The 20437-nt window shown below is 41.7% G+C and overlaps 1 protein-coding gene across 2 annotated transcripts; it reads right to left on the reverse strand.

Annotated features, from left to right (window-relative positions):
• Window positions 1-429: 429 nt before the first annotated feature.
• Window positions 430-15532, reverse strand: MOB1A (MOB kinase activator 1A). 2 transcript variants are annotated; one of them, XM_072402783.1, is made up of 6 exons: window positions 15374-15532; window positions 14048-14214; window positions 10572-10665; window positions 9187-9320; window positions 4275-4438; window positions 430-1438 (listed from the first exon to the last, which is right to left on the reverse strand). In XM_072402783.1, exons 1-6 carry the CDS (start codon window positions 15385-15387, stop codon window positions 1361-1363), a joined length of 651 nt encoding a protein of 216 aa, XP_072258884.1. In that variant the 5' UTR covers window positions 15388-15532; the 3' UTR covers window positions 430-1360. The 2 variants fall into 2 exon arrangements, with proteins under 2 accessions (XP_072258884.1, XP_072258885.1); XM_072402784.1 differs by having other exon boundaries at window positions 14048-14211; window positions 15374-15527.
• Between the last annotated feature and the right edge of the window lie 4905 nt (window positions 15533-20437).

Below are 20437 nucleotides of genomic sequence, written 5' to 3' on the forward strand. Positions count from 1 at the left end.
GCATGGAGCTGTGCGCACAGCAGATGAATCTTCTTGAATGCTGAAAATCTAACGTGTATAGCAGTCCTCTGGTGGCAAATAATAAACAACCAATCAGGAACAGCTGCTGGAGGAAGACACCCCAAGTGTTTACAAGCACTTGTTCATCTATCATTGGAAACAACTAAATTACTTCGAGCAACATTCATCTGACACCTTGTTTCTTAACTCAGGTAATCTGTAATAACTTCTGCTAACCGTCACAAATGGGAGGACATCATGCTATCCTTGCAGTTCAAACACGCAGGGTAAAGACTTCCATAAACAACCTTTTGTGTGTGAGCCGAGTTTGAATAACTCTAGAAGTTGTGTAAAACTTTAGTACATTACACTTTAGTACACTTTAGTCACAAATAAAAATCTGATTACATTTCACAGACTTAGACCAAGTATTTGTTAGATTTTTATTTCTATCTTCATAAAACAGCACGCATTTCCTTGGTTTCTGCAGCCCAGTTGCTTCCTCTTTCTGGCAATGGGGGAAAAAAAAAAACAATAGATCTTCTGCCTTGCCAAGAATAAAGGATTTCATTGGTTGAAAATGACTAAAAACTTTAAAAAAAAAAAAAGTCCTTCTAGAAAACAGCTAAACTTCATTTAAAAATGATAGAAATAACCTAAATGTGGCAGATGGAGATGCCAATGACAGTAGCCACGCTAGAATAAAAGGCCGTTGGTTGTTTCAATCAGTAAGTCCATTGTACAGCTATGTGGGGCTGTGCAGTCTTACCGTGTGCAATGTCTTATGTCAATACATGCCGCCATTGGCTCATGTGCAAACCACATTCAGCTGTTCATACTTAAATTCGATAAGGCAATGCAGGATCATTTTAAGACCATAACATATTACAACTTCAAGGATAGATTTAAAAAAAAAATAAAAAAAAAAAAAAGCTACATTGATATACATAAACCTGTCAAAAAAGAAAAATGCCGATAGTGTAGCAATAGTATAAAATAAAAGCAACTTAAGAAGCGATAGCAAGTGGTATACAAGGCCGGGTCCATTGGTTTACTGCAGCAAATGACCTTAAGAAATGAAAAAATGGAACATTTCCCCCCCCCCCCACCCTACCTGAAATGAGCAAGACTGGAGGGCCTAGGTTTAGTGGAGTGTTCCTTAAAGCATTTCTATAAAAGTTCATACAAAAATAAGGTAAGGCAATCTCTATGTAAAAAGGGAAGACTTCCAGTGGAGCTCTCCTCCCAGTTCAGTGGTCAAGTGGGCATCCATTCAGGTTATCTAATGGCTTCAGGTGCAGTTGGTGCGAGAGCTACGAGAGGAGATGCTCGCTCACAGGACGCGGCTCTGCCGCATCTTCTATCTGTCTTTCGATCCCAGCTTTTCAATCAGTTCCTGAAGGGGAGCCAGCTCTCGGCGATCAATCAGATTAAATTCCTTAAGGATAGAAAAAAAAAAAAAATGTAATTAAAAAAGTGCAAAAATTGAACAAATTCATTACGCCTGATTTATTAAAGGTCTCCAAAGGCTGGAGAAGAGACACTCATCAGTGAAGCTGGGTGATCCAATAGATTTCTTCAAGTCATTTACAAGCAAATGTTTTGAATCCAGATCCATTCCAGGTTTGCTGATCATCCAGGTTCACTGATGAAAGTGGTTTCCTCTCCAGCCTTGGAGACCTTTAATAAATCAAGGCCATTATATCATTAGTCAGCCTGCAAACATACAATATGCCTCTGCTGAGCTCCTGAATATGTTAGCTGCAATATAGTCACAGTAACATAATACACATGAAAATCAGAAGTTCTGACTGTACTAGTGTGTACTTTTTCTTGGCAAGACTTTCAGGGAATTGATGTCAGACAAGCAGTATTTTCAGGTAAGCTGCCTTAGTGGAGGTTTCCCTTAAATCTTTTTCAATATGTAATACAGAACCAATAGGACAGAACTAGGTCAGATTATCGTTACTTGGAGGTCTGGAGGAATGTGAATTTATGTATCAATATTCCTTGGAAAAAGATAAAGCATAATAAATTTGTGTGTCAACACAGCCATGGCCACCCAGAGTCTGAGGACACAGCTGGATCTACAGATGCCTGAGTTTAGATTCATATAACCCAAAAAAAAAATCCCTCATCAATGAATATCCTGTATTTAAATCTGAACTAAACCCAGCAATACTCACCTCATTCTGTTGCTGGGTCCTGCCGTGTAGTGGTGATCTTTGACCATCCTAATAGGCTGGGCCCAGATTGGGTAGGCGCAGGGATAGGATATGCCGGGTATCCTGGCACTCATAGGCAGCTCAGCTATTCTGACAGCTCCATGAAGCGATCAGGCAAGTGAGAATGCTATTGCAGAAAGACATCACCTGTCCAGTTCTGCAATAATGAGCTGCCCAATTAAACATTACTAAAGACGAACATCAGTTCCATTTTATTGAATGACAAAATCAGGAAAAAAAAAAAAAGCAAAGTCACTTTCCAACTGGGACTATACTCCGATCCCCTACCCATCCCCTATAATTGTCCCATTACTGCTGAAGTTGCCATGTGTGAGTGACTCAAGTTAAAGGGTTTCTGGGATCGTCGTCATTTTGAACTTGTGACTTTATTATAATTTTACAAATGCAAGTTTACTTTGTCATTATGGGTCTGTCATTTTATTCATACCGCTGCCTCAAAGACTGATTTAAGAAACATAGAATTGTATGAGCCAGATGAACAGAGTTACAACAAGCGTGTACAAGTCAAAATAGGAGCATTCGATTCATTACACAACATAAAAAAAAAAAAAAAAAAAAAAACACAGGAAGGCAAACCTACTTCTTATTTTCTCAAGAATCTGCATTGTTGCTGAACCAATCTATGCCAGGAACATGTGACTACCCGTATGTGAACGCAGAGTCCATTCTTAGACAAAACTCTACTGTATCTTAAGGCAACTTAGATTAAATTATTGGCAGCAAAAATATTTAGGGTGGAAACCCGAGCAGAGGTGCAAGATCATCATACGATCCTCTTGCAAAATGCACTTATATAAAATGATGACGGTATGTGCCACCAGCAAAGGGTACAACATTCAAGGTTGGCTCCTAACTCTTGGTGCAAGGCTCAATTATATCTAAAAAGATCTCAATCCTAGGGAGCCAATCAAATATAAAATACCTCTGCTAATTAAAGTGTTAAACCAGCCATTAAGTGTAGCTGCCTTTACACCACCCAGCACTCTTTTAGGAATGAATAGATTGGTGAAACACTCACAATCCTTAATCTGCCCTCCACCATTCTCCTTCAGTCAGATTAAATTTTAGTTTAGCTTTACTGCTTTTGAATGCTCAAACCAGAGTTGTTGTTTTGAAGGCCACTCCCAATGCTTGAGGGGCAGGAAATCAGGGACTCCTGGGTTCTCAGGAGACCCCGATGTATTCTCCTACAGTTGGGTACAAGGTTTGCAATGTACCCTATGAAGCAGACCTGTGAACCTCACATACTCACCCTTCAAATCCCTCCACAGTTCTTGTTCCACTTACATTTCTGACCTAAAAAAAAAAAACCCAGCCACTATCTGCTCCTCCGATGACCTACAACTGACTTCCTCACTCAACCTCTTCACATGCACGGCTCCAAGATTTTTCTAGAGCTACCCCAACTCCCTGGAATGGTCTTTGTCCTATTCAGTTTGCTCCTATTTTCTGCTCAATATGCCTACCCATCTTCTGTCTTTTGAAACCATCATTATATATATCTTCCCTCCAATTGTGTGTTACTTTCCCTACCTAGATTGTAAGCTCTTCAGGGCAGGGTCCTCTCCTCCTGTATCTGCCTGCCATTTGCAACCCCTATTTATTGTACAGCGCTGCGTAATATGTTGGCGCTACGTAAAATCTGGTTTATTATTATAACACAAAAGTGCTCCTTGAAGCACCCAACAATTTGTTTCTATGCTATGCTTCATGAATGGTAAAGCAGAAGACAACTGTGCTCATTGGGGCTTACAAACAAGTATTATAGTTGACAAAAAATGTAGTAATGTATGCCAACATATAACTCAGCGCTGTACATTAAATAGGGGTTGCAATGACAGAACGTGCACTGAAGAGCTTATAATCTAGGAGGTAGGGGAGGTATCAAACAAATAGGGGCTTTGACTGGAGTTGGTATTAAGCTATAAACGTAATTTATACCCATGTATGGTTTATGCGGGCCCTTTTGTGCATTTCAAGTCACATTCCTTCATTACCATTTAACACAACGATGCCGGCTGTTCTCACCTGTACGAAAAAGATGAAATGTTTGAAGGAGGTGTTGAGATGTGCTTCTTCCTGTAGCTGCATAACCGAGTCAAAGTGCTGGTGGTAGATGTGAGCGTACACACGGAACAAGCGCTTCAATATGGTCTTTGCCACAGACATGAAGTTCTTGGGGAAGGGGACACCTAAAACACAATTAGGAATTTCAGTTTGTGGAAAAAAAAACAGATCATATGTCAGGGTTCAGGAACCAGAAAAACAAATTCTAACCTCCACAACGCTAAACATTAAACCCCTTGAACTAGTCTGTTTATTACATCCATTTGCAAGGTAGTCCTATATGCATAGATCTATCTATAGGACTGTATCGAATGGCCAAAAATGAGTCCTAAAAATGGCTATGGATGAAGGGGTGACAAGCCAGAGCTCTTTACATGTGTGTTGGACATACTACAAATATGCAGATATCCTTTTCAATGTCTGAACTAGCTGACTGACCCCTGCACATATTACTTATGCTGCTCTTTTTTTACACAGTGAAGAGGATAGGTTTATACAAGAGTATATATATCATACAGAGTACAGTTAGGACACATTTCCTCCGTACTGCAATCAAAGAAGCTGGTCAAGAGTTTTAGTTTAAAAGCAAAAACATTAAATATCCAAATGGAGAAAAAAGAACTAAGGCCTAATACGCGAGCCAATCTGTAGACAGTTTTGCATTAGACACTCGAATTTGCAAAAAAAAAAAAAAAAAAAAAAAAACCATTTAGTTAATTCAGAACTGAAGAACTATGGGTACTAGGTCCTAGAAATGTTGGATAAGAAACCTGTACAAACGAAAGAAGTTTTAAGCCTAAGCTGAACTAAATAATTAAACAAGGTGGTTTACTGCAGACCTTTCCGCTTTAAAAGAAACTTAACCTGCATGGATTGCAGTTTTTTATTATGCCCACCTGTCCTTGCTCCATTGCAGGTGCTTTACCTAGTCCTTCCCCAGATTTGAGATCTATGATCAGATGAAACGATGAAACTCCAGTGCACAAGATTCCTAGCAGCTACCCAGAAATGTGCAGAACTGTACATGGGGGGAGGATTGCAAACAGGCACATTTTTTTACTGCAGAACAGCCCTGCTCACATTAACCCCCCCCCCCATAAAAACGTAGCTGTTATTATCCAGTATTTATATAGGGCCAACATATTACACAGTGCTGTACGAAGTCCATAGTCATATTAACCCTCAAGGGGGCTCACAATCTAATGTCTCTACCATAGGCATATGTCATTAACACAGTTTAAGGTCAATTTGGGTGGAGAAGACAATCATCCTGTTTTTGGAATGTGGGAGGAAACTCACACAAACACGGGGAGAACCTGCAAACTAGTTATAGTAGTGATACTATCTGCAAACACTAGTGATAGTGTTTGCAGATAGTGTCCTGGCCGAGATTCAAACCTGGGACCCAGTGCTGCAAAGCAAGAGTGTTAACCACTGAGTCAGCGTGCTGCCCATTTGAATCTGAAATTTTCTACTTGAAATCTTTTGGGATAGAATATATAAAGTATATATTTGTATGAGTTATGAGACTGAACATTTCCAGACATTTTCCTCACCAATGCCAAATCCTCAGCAACAAATGCCTGCCATGTAAGAACATGGGAACACTTGCTGCATGTTGAAACAAATTTCAGAACTGGCATATCACATTGATATTCGGATGAGTCATTCCATCATGATGCATTGTGTGGTGTGTTATAACCCATCTTTACATATTGGTTGGATTTCATATATAAAATATTCACATCTTAACAGTCCAAAAAAAAAAAAAAGGTAGCAGCTGTCCCATCAGTTTCCCCAAAGACTTCGCTGTCATTTGCATACAAACCTACACCATGTCCAGATGCAATATCTACACCTCAACCTGAAACCAGTTTTTTTTTTTTATTAATATAGCAGTTTTGTAAACTGGCACCATATCACATAGTGAGAGTTAAGCCGCATACACACGTGCAATTCTTGATGTTGGAAACAATCTTTCACGATCCTTTCCAAGGATAAGAACCGCACGATGCATGATTGAATGCTATACATACAGCACCATTCTGCTCTATGGAGAGGGGAGGGGGTAGAGCAACAGAGCGGCACCCTGCTACGGGCTCTACCCCTTCCCTTGCATTAGGATGGCTCATCATTCAATGTCTGTCCAGGACAGATGCACGGACGATGAACGACACAGGCTGTACAGACGTCAGATTCTCACGCCCGATATCCGCCCTAAGCTGATTATTGAGCGAGAAAAACCTTCCAGATAACCTTCCAGATTCTATAAGGTAATCATATGTTCCCTGGATCAACAGCATCTGTTATTGTTACTACATACATACATACATACATACATACACACCTTTTGTTAGTTTAGTTTCCCTTCTCTGCACTCTCCCCAATTCCACAATGTCCTTTTTGTGAACTGGGGCCCAAAACTGGACTGCATATTCCAGATGTGGTGTGACCAATGCTTTGTACAGGGCAGGATTATGTCTCCATCTCTGCAGTCTATTCCTCTTAATACAAGAAAGTACTTTGCTAGCTTTAGATATTGCAGCTTGGCATTGCATGCGGTTATTAAGTCTATGATCTACCAGAACCTTTTGTATTTCCGACTTCTCCAAATTTATTTCCCCTAGACGGTTGCACCTTACAATTATCTGAGGTCATTTAGAACCACCTAAGAATTAGAAAAATGTAATGGAGTGACAGACGACAAATACTTGTGCTCACTTATTGTTCTTGATACTGCGGCAGCCCTGCATTGCCTTGGTGTGATCATGTGATCTGACAAAGGATCCATGCATTTTGACATCCCTAAGCTGATGCAACTTTCATACCCAAACAAAACATTTTGGGGACACATGCCCCTGCACAGCAATTTAATACATGGATAGATAATGCCAATGCATTACCAGACTGTGCAACCAAGCAGATAGGGGCTGGTTAAAAGGCTAATGAAAACGTAATTGCCTACCATTCCATATGAAACAAGCACCAAATATAATCATCTAGACTACATAACTATACTGATTACACCGGCGGTGAGCTTATTGTGCGTTTACTGCTCACTCATGCCAGGAAATCGCTGCCTGTGCATCTCCCGTTGGCAGCTCCATAAGGAAAGAATAAGGGCAGAGTACAGCTAGCAAGGAGTTTGCTGCAGGGAGCCATGCAGGATGGCACCACCCTAAGCCAAGCCCTGCACACCCCCAGTCTAACTTGGATACATCCAAAAGTAAAACACCTGGACCCGCATCAAACATTTGTGTTGGTCCCACAATGACCACTTGATTACTATTGTGACCCAGATGTCCTCACTAACCAATCTCTGCTTGAAGTCTTTCAAGCTTCAACTACCATGTTCTCCCCAGCCCCTTCTAGCTGGGCGCACCTCCCGAAACATTTTGGTATCCACCTGGCTGTTTACTGAAGAGGTATTACCATTAATACACAGGATGTATATAGCGCCAACATATTACGCAGCGCTGTACATTAAATAGAGGTCGCAAATGACAGACGAACACAGACCGTGACACAGGAGGAGAGGATCCTAACCCAAAGAGCTTACAATTTATTCTCAACCAGCCTAAAACATTTTCTGGGTTAACATCGAACTATTATGCTAAATCTTAGAGCCGATGGCTGGTTGTACCTGTTCACATGGGCTGTGTGCATACATAGCACAATAAAATGTTTCTGTAAGCCAACAGGACAAAGGTCAGAAGATACTAACTGTCTACAGCTGTCAGGGATTAGTTATGACAACTGTTTACAATGGCACTGCAAGGAAACTATTAAAATAAAATAGAAGATAAGGGATTATAAATCAGTAAACATCAACATCACTGTGCAACCTCATTAACTTCCCTGTGTCTGAAAGCGGTCACTGGGAGTTCAACATGCCAAACTGAACTTGGAGTCCAAATTCCAGGTGAATCAAAATAAAGGTGCACAAAGTCCTGGGGTTTCTTTTGAGGAAAGCCACAGTCTTGGTAAAAATGGTCTGTCCTCTGCCAGCAGATTGTGGAGAAGGGCTGTCTGTAAGGAAGATGTGGTCTTTCCAAGAAATTCCCTGCTGGTTCTATAATTGTCAAAGCTCATAGTACATCCGTGACTGCCACGCTATATTGGCAACAGGTGCTGCTGGACATGTCAGACGACAGTTCCAACAGATTATATCATTTTTTATAGCGCCAGCATATTAAGCAGCGCTGTATAATAGAGAAAGCAAATGACACAGGAGGAGAGGAACCTGCCCAGACAACCCATTTACAGCAAAAACATATTGCTTTACAGACAACCCTTAAAAAGATGCTCATTATGTGATGGACACTTTTAAGGAAAGCCAGTTAACCTACCAGTATGTTTTTTAGGATGTGAGAGAAAACCACCCAGTGGAAACTCATGAGTATGTGGAGAGAACATCCAAACCCAAAGCAGTGTCCTGGCCTAGATACCTAGAACCTGAAACACTGGATTGCTGCATGAGTTGTTAAGACTTTGCCAACCTGTTGCTTTGAAACACATAGAATATATCATATGATTTAAACTTGTCTACCTGTCTCTTAAACCCCCACTACTCACCCACCATTTTATATCCCCCCTCCCCATTGTGTGCTGCTTCCCCCACCTCTTAGATGGTAAGCTCCTCAGGGCAGGGTCCTCCCCTCCTGTGTCACTGTCATTAACAACCCCTATTAAATCTACCGCACCAAGTAATATGTTGGCACTATATAAATACAAATGGCTGCACTCAATACGGATGAAAATACCCAAGGTCTCTTATGTTCTCTATAGATTTTCTTGCATTATAAAGGGGATCCTATATTACTAGTCCACACATAGATGATCACATATTACAGTATATGGAATTAGTTCTTACCAATCTTTGAGGGGAAGAGGGTCTCATCATCCAGCTGATCCTGGACCCAGGTCATCAGATAGTCAATGTACTTGGGAGCGGAACACTTGATGGGTTTTTTTATGTTGGTGCCATCTGCCCAATGGTATTCGTACCTGAAAGAAATTTACAATCATGGTAATACCATGAAATCCAATCAAAACCATATAAGAATTTGTCGGCAAAAGTAATTTTGCTCAGATAGGACCGTATGTGGCCATTAATGAAACAATCTGTAACAGATTTAGGTAGGAGGGATTGTAAAAGATTCATACAATGCAACACACTGTACTGTTCTACATCCAGTTGTAAACATAATTAAAATTGATCAGGTAATTATGAGCAATCCAAAGCAATTTAACAAATTCCACCACAGCTTGTTAAGTCAACAAGCAGCATGTCTCTGCAAAAGAGACAGTGACATTTCTGAGACAGATAGTAAGTAAATGCTTCCTTTGGTTTAATATAATAATGGAATGTGACTGGCGTTTACCTCCAAGAGGTCAAGGGCACTTTTAAAGCCCTCCCTTATCCCCCTCCTCTCTTACACAAACCTAAAATAACCCACCTCCCCCCTCCATGCCATCAAGATTTGCAGGGCTGCAATCCAACGTTTGTTTACATTTCACCACCGCAAATCTTCTCATGCCATTGCTTGCACAGTACAGACCCAAAGACTTATAAGAGCCGTTTCCTGAGGAAGTTGATGAGCCTTTTACCAGTCTATGGGGTTGTAGCGCTCAGGAAAAAAAAAAAAGCTTGCAGAAGAGGAATGCAAACAAATGGCGGACCATGGCCCTTCAGATTGCAGCAAGTATGCAGAGGAAGTATGGATGATAAAAGAATGTTTCAAGTTTTGTGTAATGTACATATTATACATTTAAGTGATATATTTCACGTTAGTGTTTGCCAACCAGGATTCTTCCAGAGGTTTTCAGGGGTTGCTTGAGAATTAAGCAATTTGTGACTGTCAGTTACTATTGATCTTTTTGGCCACCTGTAAGGGTGATATTCTTCTTTCGAACCATTATCAAGCAATATCAAAATGATATGCAACTACATACCCAGACAGCTCAGTTCACATTTCCTACATATACACAATGACTAGCAGGATTATTGAAGCAATTTACAAAGGCAGTTTGTTTTCACTTTCCAAATGACCAAATGAGAAACTGCACAATATATTATCCAACATCATGTAGTTCTTCCTATAAGTAACACATTCTGCATATTATGGCCTACTGAAAAAAATATAAAGGGTAGAAACACACGGTAATAGCTCATGCCAGATTCTATACTAGAAAATATTTCCTCCGTTTCATATTATGATTTATTTCTAGCCTAGACAGGCCACTATCCATACATACCTTGGCCCAGCTGACATCACTGGACAGCTAGTCTCCGTGCAGAATTCTGTGATGGTCCCATATAACATGTTGATTTGGTTAAAGAAATCCACAGCTGAAAAAAAATAAATAAATACCATGTTAACCATTTGTATTGAGTTTTAGAACATTCACCTCCCCTATACCATAGATTAGGTATGTCCAACTGGATGTATGAGGTGTAACCCTTCATCACTACCAACTGGAGACATCCCTATGTAATGATACCATATCTAGGATTCCTAAACACCAAGCAAGAACAATGCTTCTTTACTTTGCTATCCATAACTACAAACCATCCAGGGAGTGCCAATTTCAAACACTAAAAGCAAGAGTGGAAAATGTTAAACACATGAAGTGTGTGCTTAGAATTCAACTGGCCCGTTTAATTTAAATGTCTCTAAGACTGGAGAAGATATACCTATAGACCATCATGGGGAACCCAGAGGATCCAACTTTAATAGATTGGTGCGAGATTAAAAACATTACAAAACAAATAATTTATGTGTAAGGAATTCATGTCAGGTCCACCCATGATCTCTTAATTTAATAACTCAGAACCAATATATGGTGTCTGAACCTGTATCAGCCAATGTACTGGATGGGGAAAATGGAATATTCACAGCACAGAGTTACAGTCAGTCATCTCAAAGGAAAAATACTTCATTATAAGGCACTGGCTCCAGTAAACTTACTTAAAATTACATATTCACACATTCGCAGATCTTTTGTCTCTGTAGAAAGTTGGCAATTGCAATGCAGTAATGTACTTTCTGGCTACTATGGATAGTACAAATTTGTTTCCAATATTCTTCCATATGACCCATAATATTTAAGTGTATGTTTATCCATACTAAACAGGACAAATATGTATACCTGACCAAACAAAACTGTCAAAGGACAAATGTATCAAATGATTGGATGAAAAGATTAACCCCCTGAGCGGCAACTCCAAGTGTGGCTCGGGGTAAAAAAAAAAAAAAATGCAGAAAGCGGTAACTGGAGCCACACTCAGGGTAGCTAACACATTCCAGGTTTCAGTATTTTTATGCACCCTTGTTTTTATTAAAAATTTATTACATTTGTTAAATATTGGACATATTTTAGTAAAATATGCCTAAAGATTTTAGGCCTACAGAGTAAAATAAATGTACCGCTGACTGATACTATACTGACATAATTAAACCGCCAGGGAGGTTAAACACCACTTTTGTAAGACTGTTGCCTTCAAAGTGATGTTTTAGAGAGGACATATTTTTTTACCCCACTAAGAATAGAAAGCTAAAATAACTTCAGATCTCAGGACAGCCAAATGTACATCCTGCTACAAAAATACAGGGAAATCCTTTTTTATAGCAATAGGTTTGTAACATACTAAACTCACTAGTCAGAGTACCAAGTTATACGATTTAATAGTTTTGAAATAAAGATAAGTTACTAGGCATTGTATAGTTTAATACAATAATCCTTGGAGGCTCAACCCACCCAAAAGTAGTTACTAGGGAGTCTGAACAGCTCATTGACTTGTTTTAGGTCTTAGGGACTTGACTCACAGAGATTTGGGTGTTCCTGTCCAGCAGGTGGAGATTCCTCTCTTCCTGTAATAATCTCAATGGTATACAATAAGAAGATTGAAGCTCTCAATTGTCTTGCAACATGTGCAGAAGGCACAGACACACAGATTTTACCATCAGACAATTTCCATTTGCATTTATCTACAGATCACCTGTGGAACATTACAGCCAAATATAATGTAGTGATTTTTTAATACCAAAACATTCTGCCATTGCTTGTTGCGGGCAGGATCATGTATAGCTCAGCAGTTGTAGTTCAGGAACCCTGCCTAATGGATAAGTGTGCACATGGCAACTTGGATCGCTTGAGACAAGTTGTATAAAATAAAGCAAACCAATCACCAAGATTTTTTTACATTATATAAAACCGGTATTCAACCCATTATATGTAAAAATGTGTGCAATAATTTGAAGGGGAGGACTGCTTCCCGATCAGTCCTCACTGCTATGGCAGGAAAGACCAAATAGGTAATACATGGTGCTGCTTCCTCAGCTTGGAATGTTTAAAAATAAAAGTGCGATCTCACACATGCGATGCGTGAAGAACCCTGAACAGTGTGGGGTGATGTGAAGGATCAACGACTTTCCATCTATAAAGTTTTTTCTTCTTTACAGAAAATTCCGCTTTAATGGGTAACCAAATTTTCAGCACAGGTATTCTTTAAAAACGGTTCACCCTGCACAGTTCTTTGATTATTCTTACCTGCCTACGAACTACAGATGCTCCTCACTCAACAAGCAGGTTAACGTCACACGACCTGATCGTTAAGTGAATTGGTAGTTAAGGAAGTAGCATAGTAAAGAGCCTGTGTGTCGAGCTGCGAGCGTGCATCAGTTGCAGCCTGCAGACCTGGGCCGAGGATCGTTACCCAGTATGGGACTAATCAAGGGGAGACGCCGTGATGCTGCACAGTTTCTTGTACAGTTTCTTGTACAGTGTACCCGTCAGAGCTGATTGTTTAAGCATGAGCTGTTAGCAGGTCATTAAACAAGAAATATCTGTAGTTCTTTGAGGTCATAAGAGTGGCGATGCAAAGCTTCCTTACAGAAAGTCTTCTAGGCTGTTCATGCCAGGATAAACTCTCTTAAAGAAATCTTGTTTCTTAGGAATCCAGCAAGTTGCCCTCGAATGATGAGTGAATTTTACAACAGAAAGCAATTAAAAAAAATCCCTGAGTTTCCTTCGGCCTAATATAAACTGAAAACTCCAAAACAAGAGCTGTAACAAAAGATGCCAAAGCCCCTGCATTATAGAAGGATTAGCCGACTTTCTGCTTAGGTAGACATGTCTTATGCAGCATTGACTGATGTAATCCCTGCGCTCCACCAGCAAACAGTCACAGGAATGCACTTCAATCAGAAGTAACTGGTTTTGTAGCAGGTGGTTTGTGTGGTATTTAGCAAAGTTTAACGTATGTTCAGACACCCCCTATATAACGTATTTGCCACCATAGGAAACAAACTTCATGTTCCTAACAGTTCACACTGCACCATCCCCTGCACCAAAGCAAAATGGGGTCCCGCTGTTCAATGTAAAAGGACAAATCGCTTACCCAGCATTCCATATCCCCCTCCTATTGTGTGCTGCTCCCCCCCAACTCTTAGATTGTAAGCTCTTCAGGGCAGGGTCCTCTCCTCCTCCTGTGTCATGGTCTGTCATTTACAACCCCTATTTAATGTACAGCGATGTGTTGGCATGTTGGCACTATATCATGTTTATTAATAATAGGGAGTGCAGCATCTAGAAGACGAGACAGATTTCTAAAACAGTCGCTGGGTAAAACAGAATGGGAAGCAGAGCGATTTAGGTCATCAATAATATATCAAAAGTGGTCCAAAAACCCATCAGAAATATTCTGCGGTTTGCATGTCGCTGGTACTTACTATTAACAGCAATCCATTCATTGAGATCCTCGCCCTCCGGCAACATTACAGCTTGTCTGAGATTCCCACTGCCAAGTGTGGCCTCTGCATGCTTCAAGAGTTCATATTGATGGGACCCCTCCGGAATATTCTTCTTGGGTTTGAAGGTTTTTGACGATCGACTACTACTGGGTAAGGAAATAGGATAGTCAATGCGAGTTGGGTTCTGTACAGAGATCGCTTAAAGAAATATATGGAATGGTTAGGCTACCCCATGATCAGATTTGCCCCATCCAATCAATGCATCTCTTTACTGGTTTACCCATGCAAGCTTCCTGCGTAATACACTTACCAGATACTCCATACTGTATCCTCACAAAATCAGAGGATGATTCCAGCCTCACCTTAAGTCTGGCAGTCCAGGCTCCTCTCCTGTACTGAAATTGCTTTTTCATAATGTACACTAGAACCTGCAGCAAATCAAGCAGAGCCTACCTTATTGTGTGTGGGGATCCCCACCTTCAGGCCATGCAGGAGCACAGAAAACTAAAGACATTAGCAAGATTTTTTGCTTCTAAAGCTCTAATACACTGTAAAGAGGCTGCTAGTCAGCTTTAAGAGCTCCTTGAAACTTGTTGAAAGCCTGCTATCAGCTTGCATTAGGTGGCATGCAGCACTCCATTATGAATGTCTAGAGAGAGGAGGAAAGAAAGCTTCAAAGGGTTTAAAAAAGTTGGTCATCTAAAATACCTCAAAAAGTCTGACCCACCGACATGTTTTCCAGTCTGCAACACTTTCCTACCTGAAACCTACTCCTACTACTATTTTTTGCAGCTCCCCTCACCCACCCCATCTGATCCCTGCCATACACATGGCACCCAACCACCTTTACCTTACCGTGTCACCAGCACCCACCCGAGACCTGCACCCCACCACATCACTGCCACTCCACCTGCACACACACCTCTATCCTGGCACATGACCGGTGCCCACCTCACACCTATCCCACATCCACCCTTCCATGGCACCATCACCCTGCCATTTCATTGGCACCTACCTATCCACCCACCTGTCAGACGAGCCCCTCCCCCATCAGGCCGGGCCCCTATATATATATATATATATCAACACACACAGGCCCTGCCCTCCCTGGTGCCCTCTTGCAGTGCTGCCCGTGTTTCCCACCGATATAGCAGCACCTGACGCCCCGGGATAATGTGTACAGAGCTGAGACAGGCCTGACAGCCCCCTCCCCCCATCACTTCCTACATAACTTCTGCTTTATCTCTCTTGCGTCTCCCCTCCACACCCATCGTATCCCGGCTCTATCGGTCGCTCAGTACTCACAAGAGGAAGCTCATGTTGCCGGGGAAGGAGCCGACAATCTCCGACCCGCCTCCAATACTTCTCCTCACTCAGTGACGGTAAGACACGAACACCGAGAACTTGAAGCCACTTCCGGCCGAGCCCGCCCACACCTCACGTCTCGCGAGAACGCCAAAACCACGCCCTCGATAGCGCAACCCTCTGATGATAGGTTGAGAATTAGACAGTGGGCGCGGCTTTACTTAAGAATAGGGCGTGGCTCCATCCGATGACGTAGGTTCGTACGTCAAAGTTCGGTGTGGTCGGTGCTGCTCGGTTGTCAGGGCGGCGAGTTGGGGGTTCCGGGTTGTCAGGGCTCCGGTATCGGTGGGTTCGATTGATGAGGTCTGTAAAAGATGTTTATACATCGGGAAGATACCTAAGGCACTAAAATAGAATAATTAACCTCCTCTGAGTAAAGTTCAGCATCAAAAACCACACATATATATCAGGGAAGCTCTAAGAGCAAAGTGTAAAAATCAGAATAAAAAAAAAATCCCAAATCTATTTAATTTTACCAAAGATCAAATTATAACCCTAAAGTCCAGGGTGACAACGCTTATTCACCTACAGTGAAGTTACAGCAGCGTTGTCACCGCTTGTCATTGCGGATATCCAGGAAATGCTGCATGCCCGGCTTCCATGCAATGTCTGTAGCCTCTTATTTTCATTATTACCCCAGAACAAATGTGCAAAGAGTGAATCAAGGTGGTCAGTAATAGCCTACATTCACCTAGATGAGTAGCAGCTTTTTTTTGCTTCAGCAACTCTGAATCCCTAATGAGCTTTTCACAAGGAAATGATGTGTCTATAATTAGCTCGCTGGGAACAAGTGTTGGGCTATATATAGAACTCAGACCTGGGGACAGCGTCAGGGATTGTTCTCTCCAGTTGCTGTTCCAAAAATTAATTATATGGCATTATAATAGGATGAAATAGAATCCGGAGAGCATAAAAATATCAGTAAATTCAAAAGAAATGAAAGTTCAAGCAGCTAGCAAAAAAAAAATAATTTTTCCAATGTACACTGAGCTGCGCATGTGCAACCTCACACACATTCTCGGCATGTCTCTCCTGGCATTCCCACCCAAGCCACGGTGATAAAGACTGAAGGAGAAATCTGCATCTTCCTGGCATTCATACGTCACCCATCTCCGGAGGGTGCAAGCTGCTGCTTATGCGTATGCCTGAGATTAGCATGCGCAGTGTTCCTAGGACAGTGCAGGACTCGCTGTGCTCAGATTGCAATGGGAATTGAGGGCTTTTCAGTAAAAGTAAAGTTCTGCTTTCAATTAAAAAGAAATCACAATAACAAAAAAGCTTGCTCACACCATGATACATGGGCATAATGCGTATGCATTTTGTGCAGTGCTGCAATACATTTTGCAGTGCTGCAGTACAATATTTGGACATTTATGTTTTAAAGCTGAAGTAACCTTTTCTTACAGTACAGATGGTCCCAGACACCGGAGGGGTAATTACATATTATGCGGTGATTTAAATGATATTTCCTCACCTTATTCCACCGCAGGAACCTTGCATTGGGAAAGTTTTTACTGAACCTTCAATTTTCCGCTTATACTGTACGGTCACAACAATGCAACAAAAAACAACATAAATACTATTTGCACCATCCTAGGAAAGTCCTTTCTGCACATGCCCAATCTCAGGCATACGTATAATGAGCAGCCCCCGGAGATAGGTGACCTATGAATCCCAGGAAGCTGCAGATTTCAGTCTTTACCTTCGCCGAGGCCTGGGTCGGAATGGGGTGACTCCCAATGCTCATTCATTCCAACAAGAGATATGCCGAGAATGTGTATGAGGTTGCACATGCGCAGCTCAGTGTACATGGGAAAAAATATTGCGACATAGCATCTTTTTTTGCACTGGGATTGAATTCAGCAATGCAGCACATCTTGCAAATGCAAGGAAATTTGCTTTGCCCCCCCTGACCTGCTTTTACACACTGCCTCTGTTGCAGCTGGTGACAATACCGGTGATCTCCTCCCCCATGTGCAGCCAATCACCCTGATGACTGTGGGAATGATGTGCAGGGTTTACATTTGGTTTGCAGTTTACTGTACTCATTCACCCTACAGCAAAAATATTGGCACGTTCACATCAGGTCAGGTCAGGATCAAACTCTGGCCCGCGGGCCAAATCTGGCCCTTAAGGTCCTTTTTTTTTGCCCCTTAAAGAACTTCAAAAATTAACTACATCTGGCCCTCCCGCCTACATTACCACCTTACATCATCTTTTTTAATACATGGAATACATAGACATTATTCCTGTACACCCATCATGTGACACAAAGCCTAGGCATTGATCACATGGTGCCTGACTACCAGGGGCATTGTGTTTGTTTCAATCCATTAGAGACTGCATAGTGTAATATTTAGTGTCAGAGAAACTTGTGATGTTAGAGTATGAACAACACACAGTCTGCATAGATAGATAGAAATTACTCTTTTCAACCCTAAAGTATGTGTAGAGGGGTTTGTTTTTGTTAATTATGGATGAAGTAGTAAACTTCCTCAATTGTTTCAATAAATTTCAAGTTTGGCCCCCGACTTGGTCTAAGTTTTTAATTTCGGCCCTCTGTGTATTGTAGTTTGACACCCCTGACATAGGTGTTGGCTGTCCTAAGTCTAATGCTGCAGGGAGCTGGTTATAAATCGTGAGCACCATGCCCCTGTATTATGCAATTAAAGGAATTGTGTAAGTAGCCTAGGCAATGATCACATGGTGCCTGACTACCAGGGGCATTGTGTTTGTTTCAATCCATTAGAGACTGCATAGTGTAATATTTAGTGTCAGACGTGATGTGAGAGGATGAACAACACACAGTCTGCATAGATAGATAGAAATTAGTCTTTTCAACCCTAAAGTATGTGTAGTGGGGTTTGTTTTTGTTAGTTATGGATGAAGTAGTAAACTTCCTAATTGTTTCAATAAATTTCAAGTTTGGCCCCCGACTTAGTCTAAGTTTTTAATTTCGGCCCTCTGTGTATTGTAGTTTGACACCCCTGACATAGGCGTTGGCTGTCCTAAGTCTAATGCTGCAGGGAGCTGGTTATAAATCGTGAGCACCATGCCCCTGCATTATGCAATGAAAGGAATTTGTTTAAGTCTTTTTTCTTTGTATGTGTTTTTTTTTTTTTTATGTGTACGTCTGGACTGGACTATTGTAACCTCCTCCTCTCTGGTATTCCACTAACCCGACTCTCTCCTCTACAATCTATCATGAATGCTGCAGCCAGACTCATCCATCCTTTCCACCTCCCAGCCAATCGAAATGCACCCTTTCACTCATATTTGAAATGAATACATGTTCACAATCAGTTGTAGTGGTGAGCGATTTTAGGAGCTCCCAATTTAAAAAGTTGGTTGGGCTTTGGCTGATATAGAACATTCCTAAACTGAACATGTTTGAGCAGCACAGTTATAGTTATAGTTAGTATAATATATAGTTATATAATAAAATAGGAGGACTCATGGGTCTTATTTTGGTGTTTTAATAATACTTTAGTTTCTCTTTTTATTGTATGTCCATGCAAATTTTGGACTAGGAAACCAGTTGGAGTAGTGCTGAATACTTCCAATAGGCATCTTGCATTGCTAAGGCTAAGGTCTCATTCATATTGTGTGATACTTTCCCCACCTCCTAGAAGAGGGAGCATGGTACTATCCATGGCGAGCGTGCATGCGCATCATTGTTATGTAAACGTGCCCACCCCACTACACCCCTGCCTATGTGTCACTTAAATGGGAAGAAACTTCCCCCAGAGTGACGTCATGATACCAGAACCCGCCCAGGTCTGAGCCTGCAATGGGAGAGTTGGCGGGTTTTGGTATCATGACGTCACTCTGGGGAAATTTCTTCCCTTTTGAGTGACACATAGGCAGGGGTGTAGTGGAGCAGGTTGTGTTCAGAGAGACAATCCTACCCACTGCCCTGAGCCTGCAATCCATACGGGGGACATGGTCCATGGCTCTGGCTGGTGCGCCCCCCCCAGCGGGGTCCTTCTCCTGACCTTGTGGGGAGGTGGACTGGCCAGAGCCATGGACCACCAAAGAATTATTTGCAAAATAAGAGTGGGCACACGTGCCCATTCTTAAAAAAATGAGGGCAAGACACTTCTACCCGTGCCCACACCACTACACCCCTGATTGTAAGCTCTTCTGGGCAGGGTCTCCTCCTCCTGTGTCACTGTCTGTATCTGTCTGTCATTTGCAACCCATATTTATTGTACAGCGCTGCGTAATATGTTGGCGCTAAATAAATACTGTTTAAAATGTATTAATTAAAATACCAGTGGTAGGAACACTGGTTCCCATGTGGCTCCTGGTGATTGGAACCTTGCCAGCTGCTTGGCCACCTCATACGGTATATTCATTCAAAAGTTCTCTTTGGCATCAAGCAGGTCCTTATTGCAGAAAGGGACAGGCAATATCCCTTCTGCAATAAATATTCTTACCTGCCTGATTACCACCCAACTTTGACAAATCACCTAGTGTTAGTTCCCAGGAATACCCAGAACATCCTTGCTTCCTCAGGGGGTGCTGGGTATGAATGCGCAGACGCTCAGGAGTTACGCCATCCCGGCCAATCAAGATGGCCCATGACAGAATGGTGCCAGGTGAGTAACCTCAAAATTTAGTTCCCCTTTATTATACCAGTGTTTGACTCAATACTGTCCCATTTCATCCCTATGGATGGCCACACGTGAGAGGATGTGTATAGCCTCGGGAGGGGTTCACAGGTATCAGAAAGCAGCAAATGCACTGCAGTCCCACCGCCTGTCTGAACTGGCCTTAAGGCATCAACACACCTAACATCCAGCATGTGCTGGAATGCGCCAAGATCCCAATGTAGCAAATTATGTTGGAATTTTATTGCAGCAAAGCAAACCTGAAGCATCTGTTAAGACCAGCAAATGGGTCTTTAACCAATAATACGACAATACAATATACAATCAGCAACCCGCCTGTTCGGTTTAACATTAATGGTTTACTGTCAGTACATGCTATTGATATGAACTT

The sequence above is a fragment of the Pyxicephalus adspersus genome, chromosome 2, assembly GCF_032062135.1.
Source record: "Pyxicephalus adspersus chromosome 2, UCB_Pads_2.0, whole genome shotgun sequence".
Taxonomy (NCBI): domain Eukaryota; kingdom Metazoa; phylum Chordata; class Amphibia; order Anura; family Pyxicephalidae; genus Pyxicephalus; species Pyxicephalus adspersus.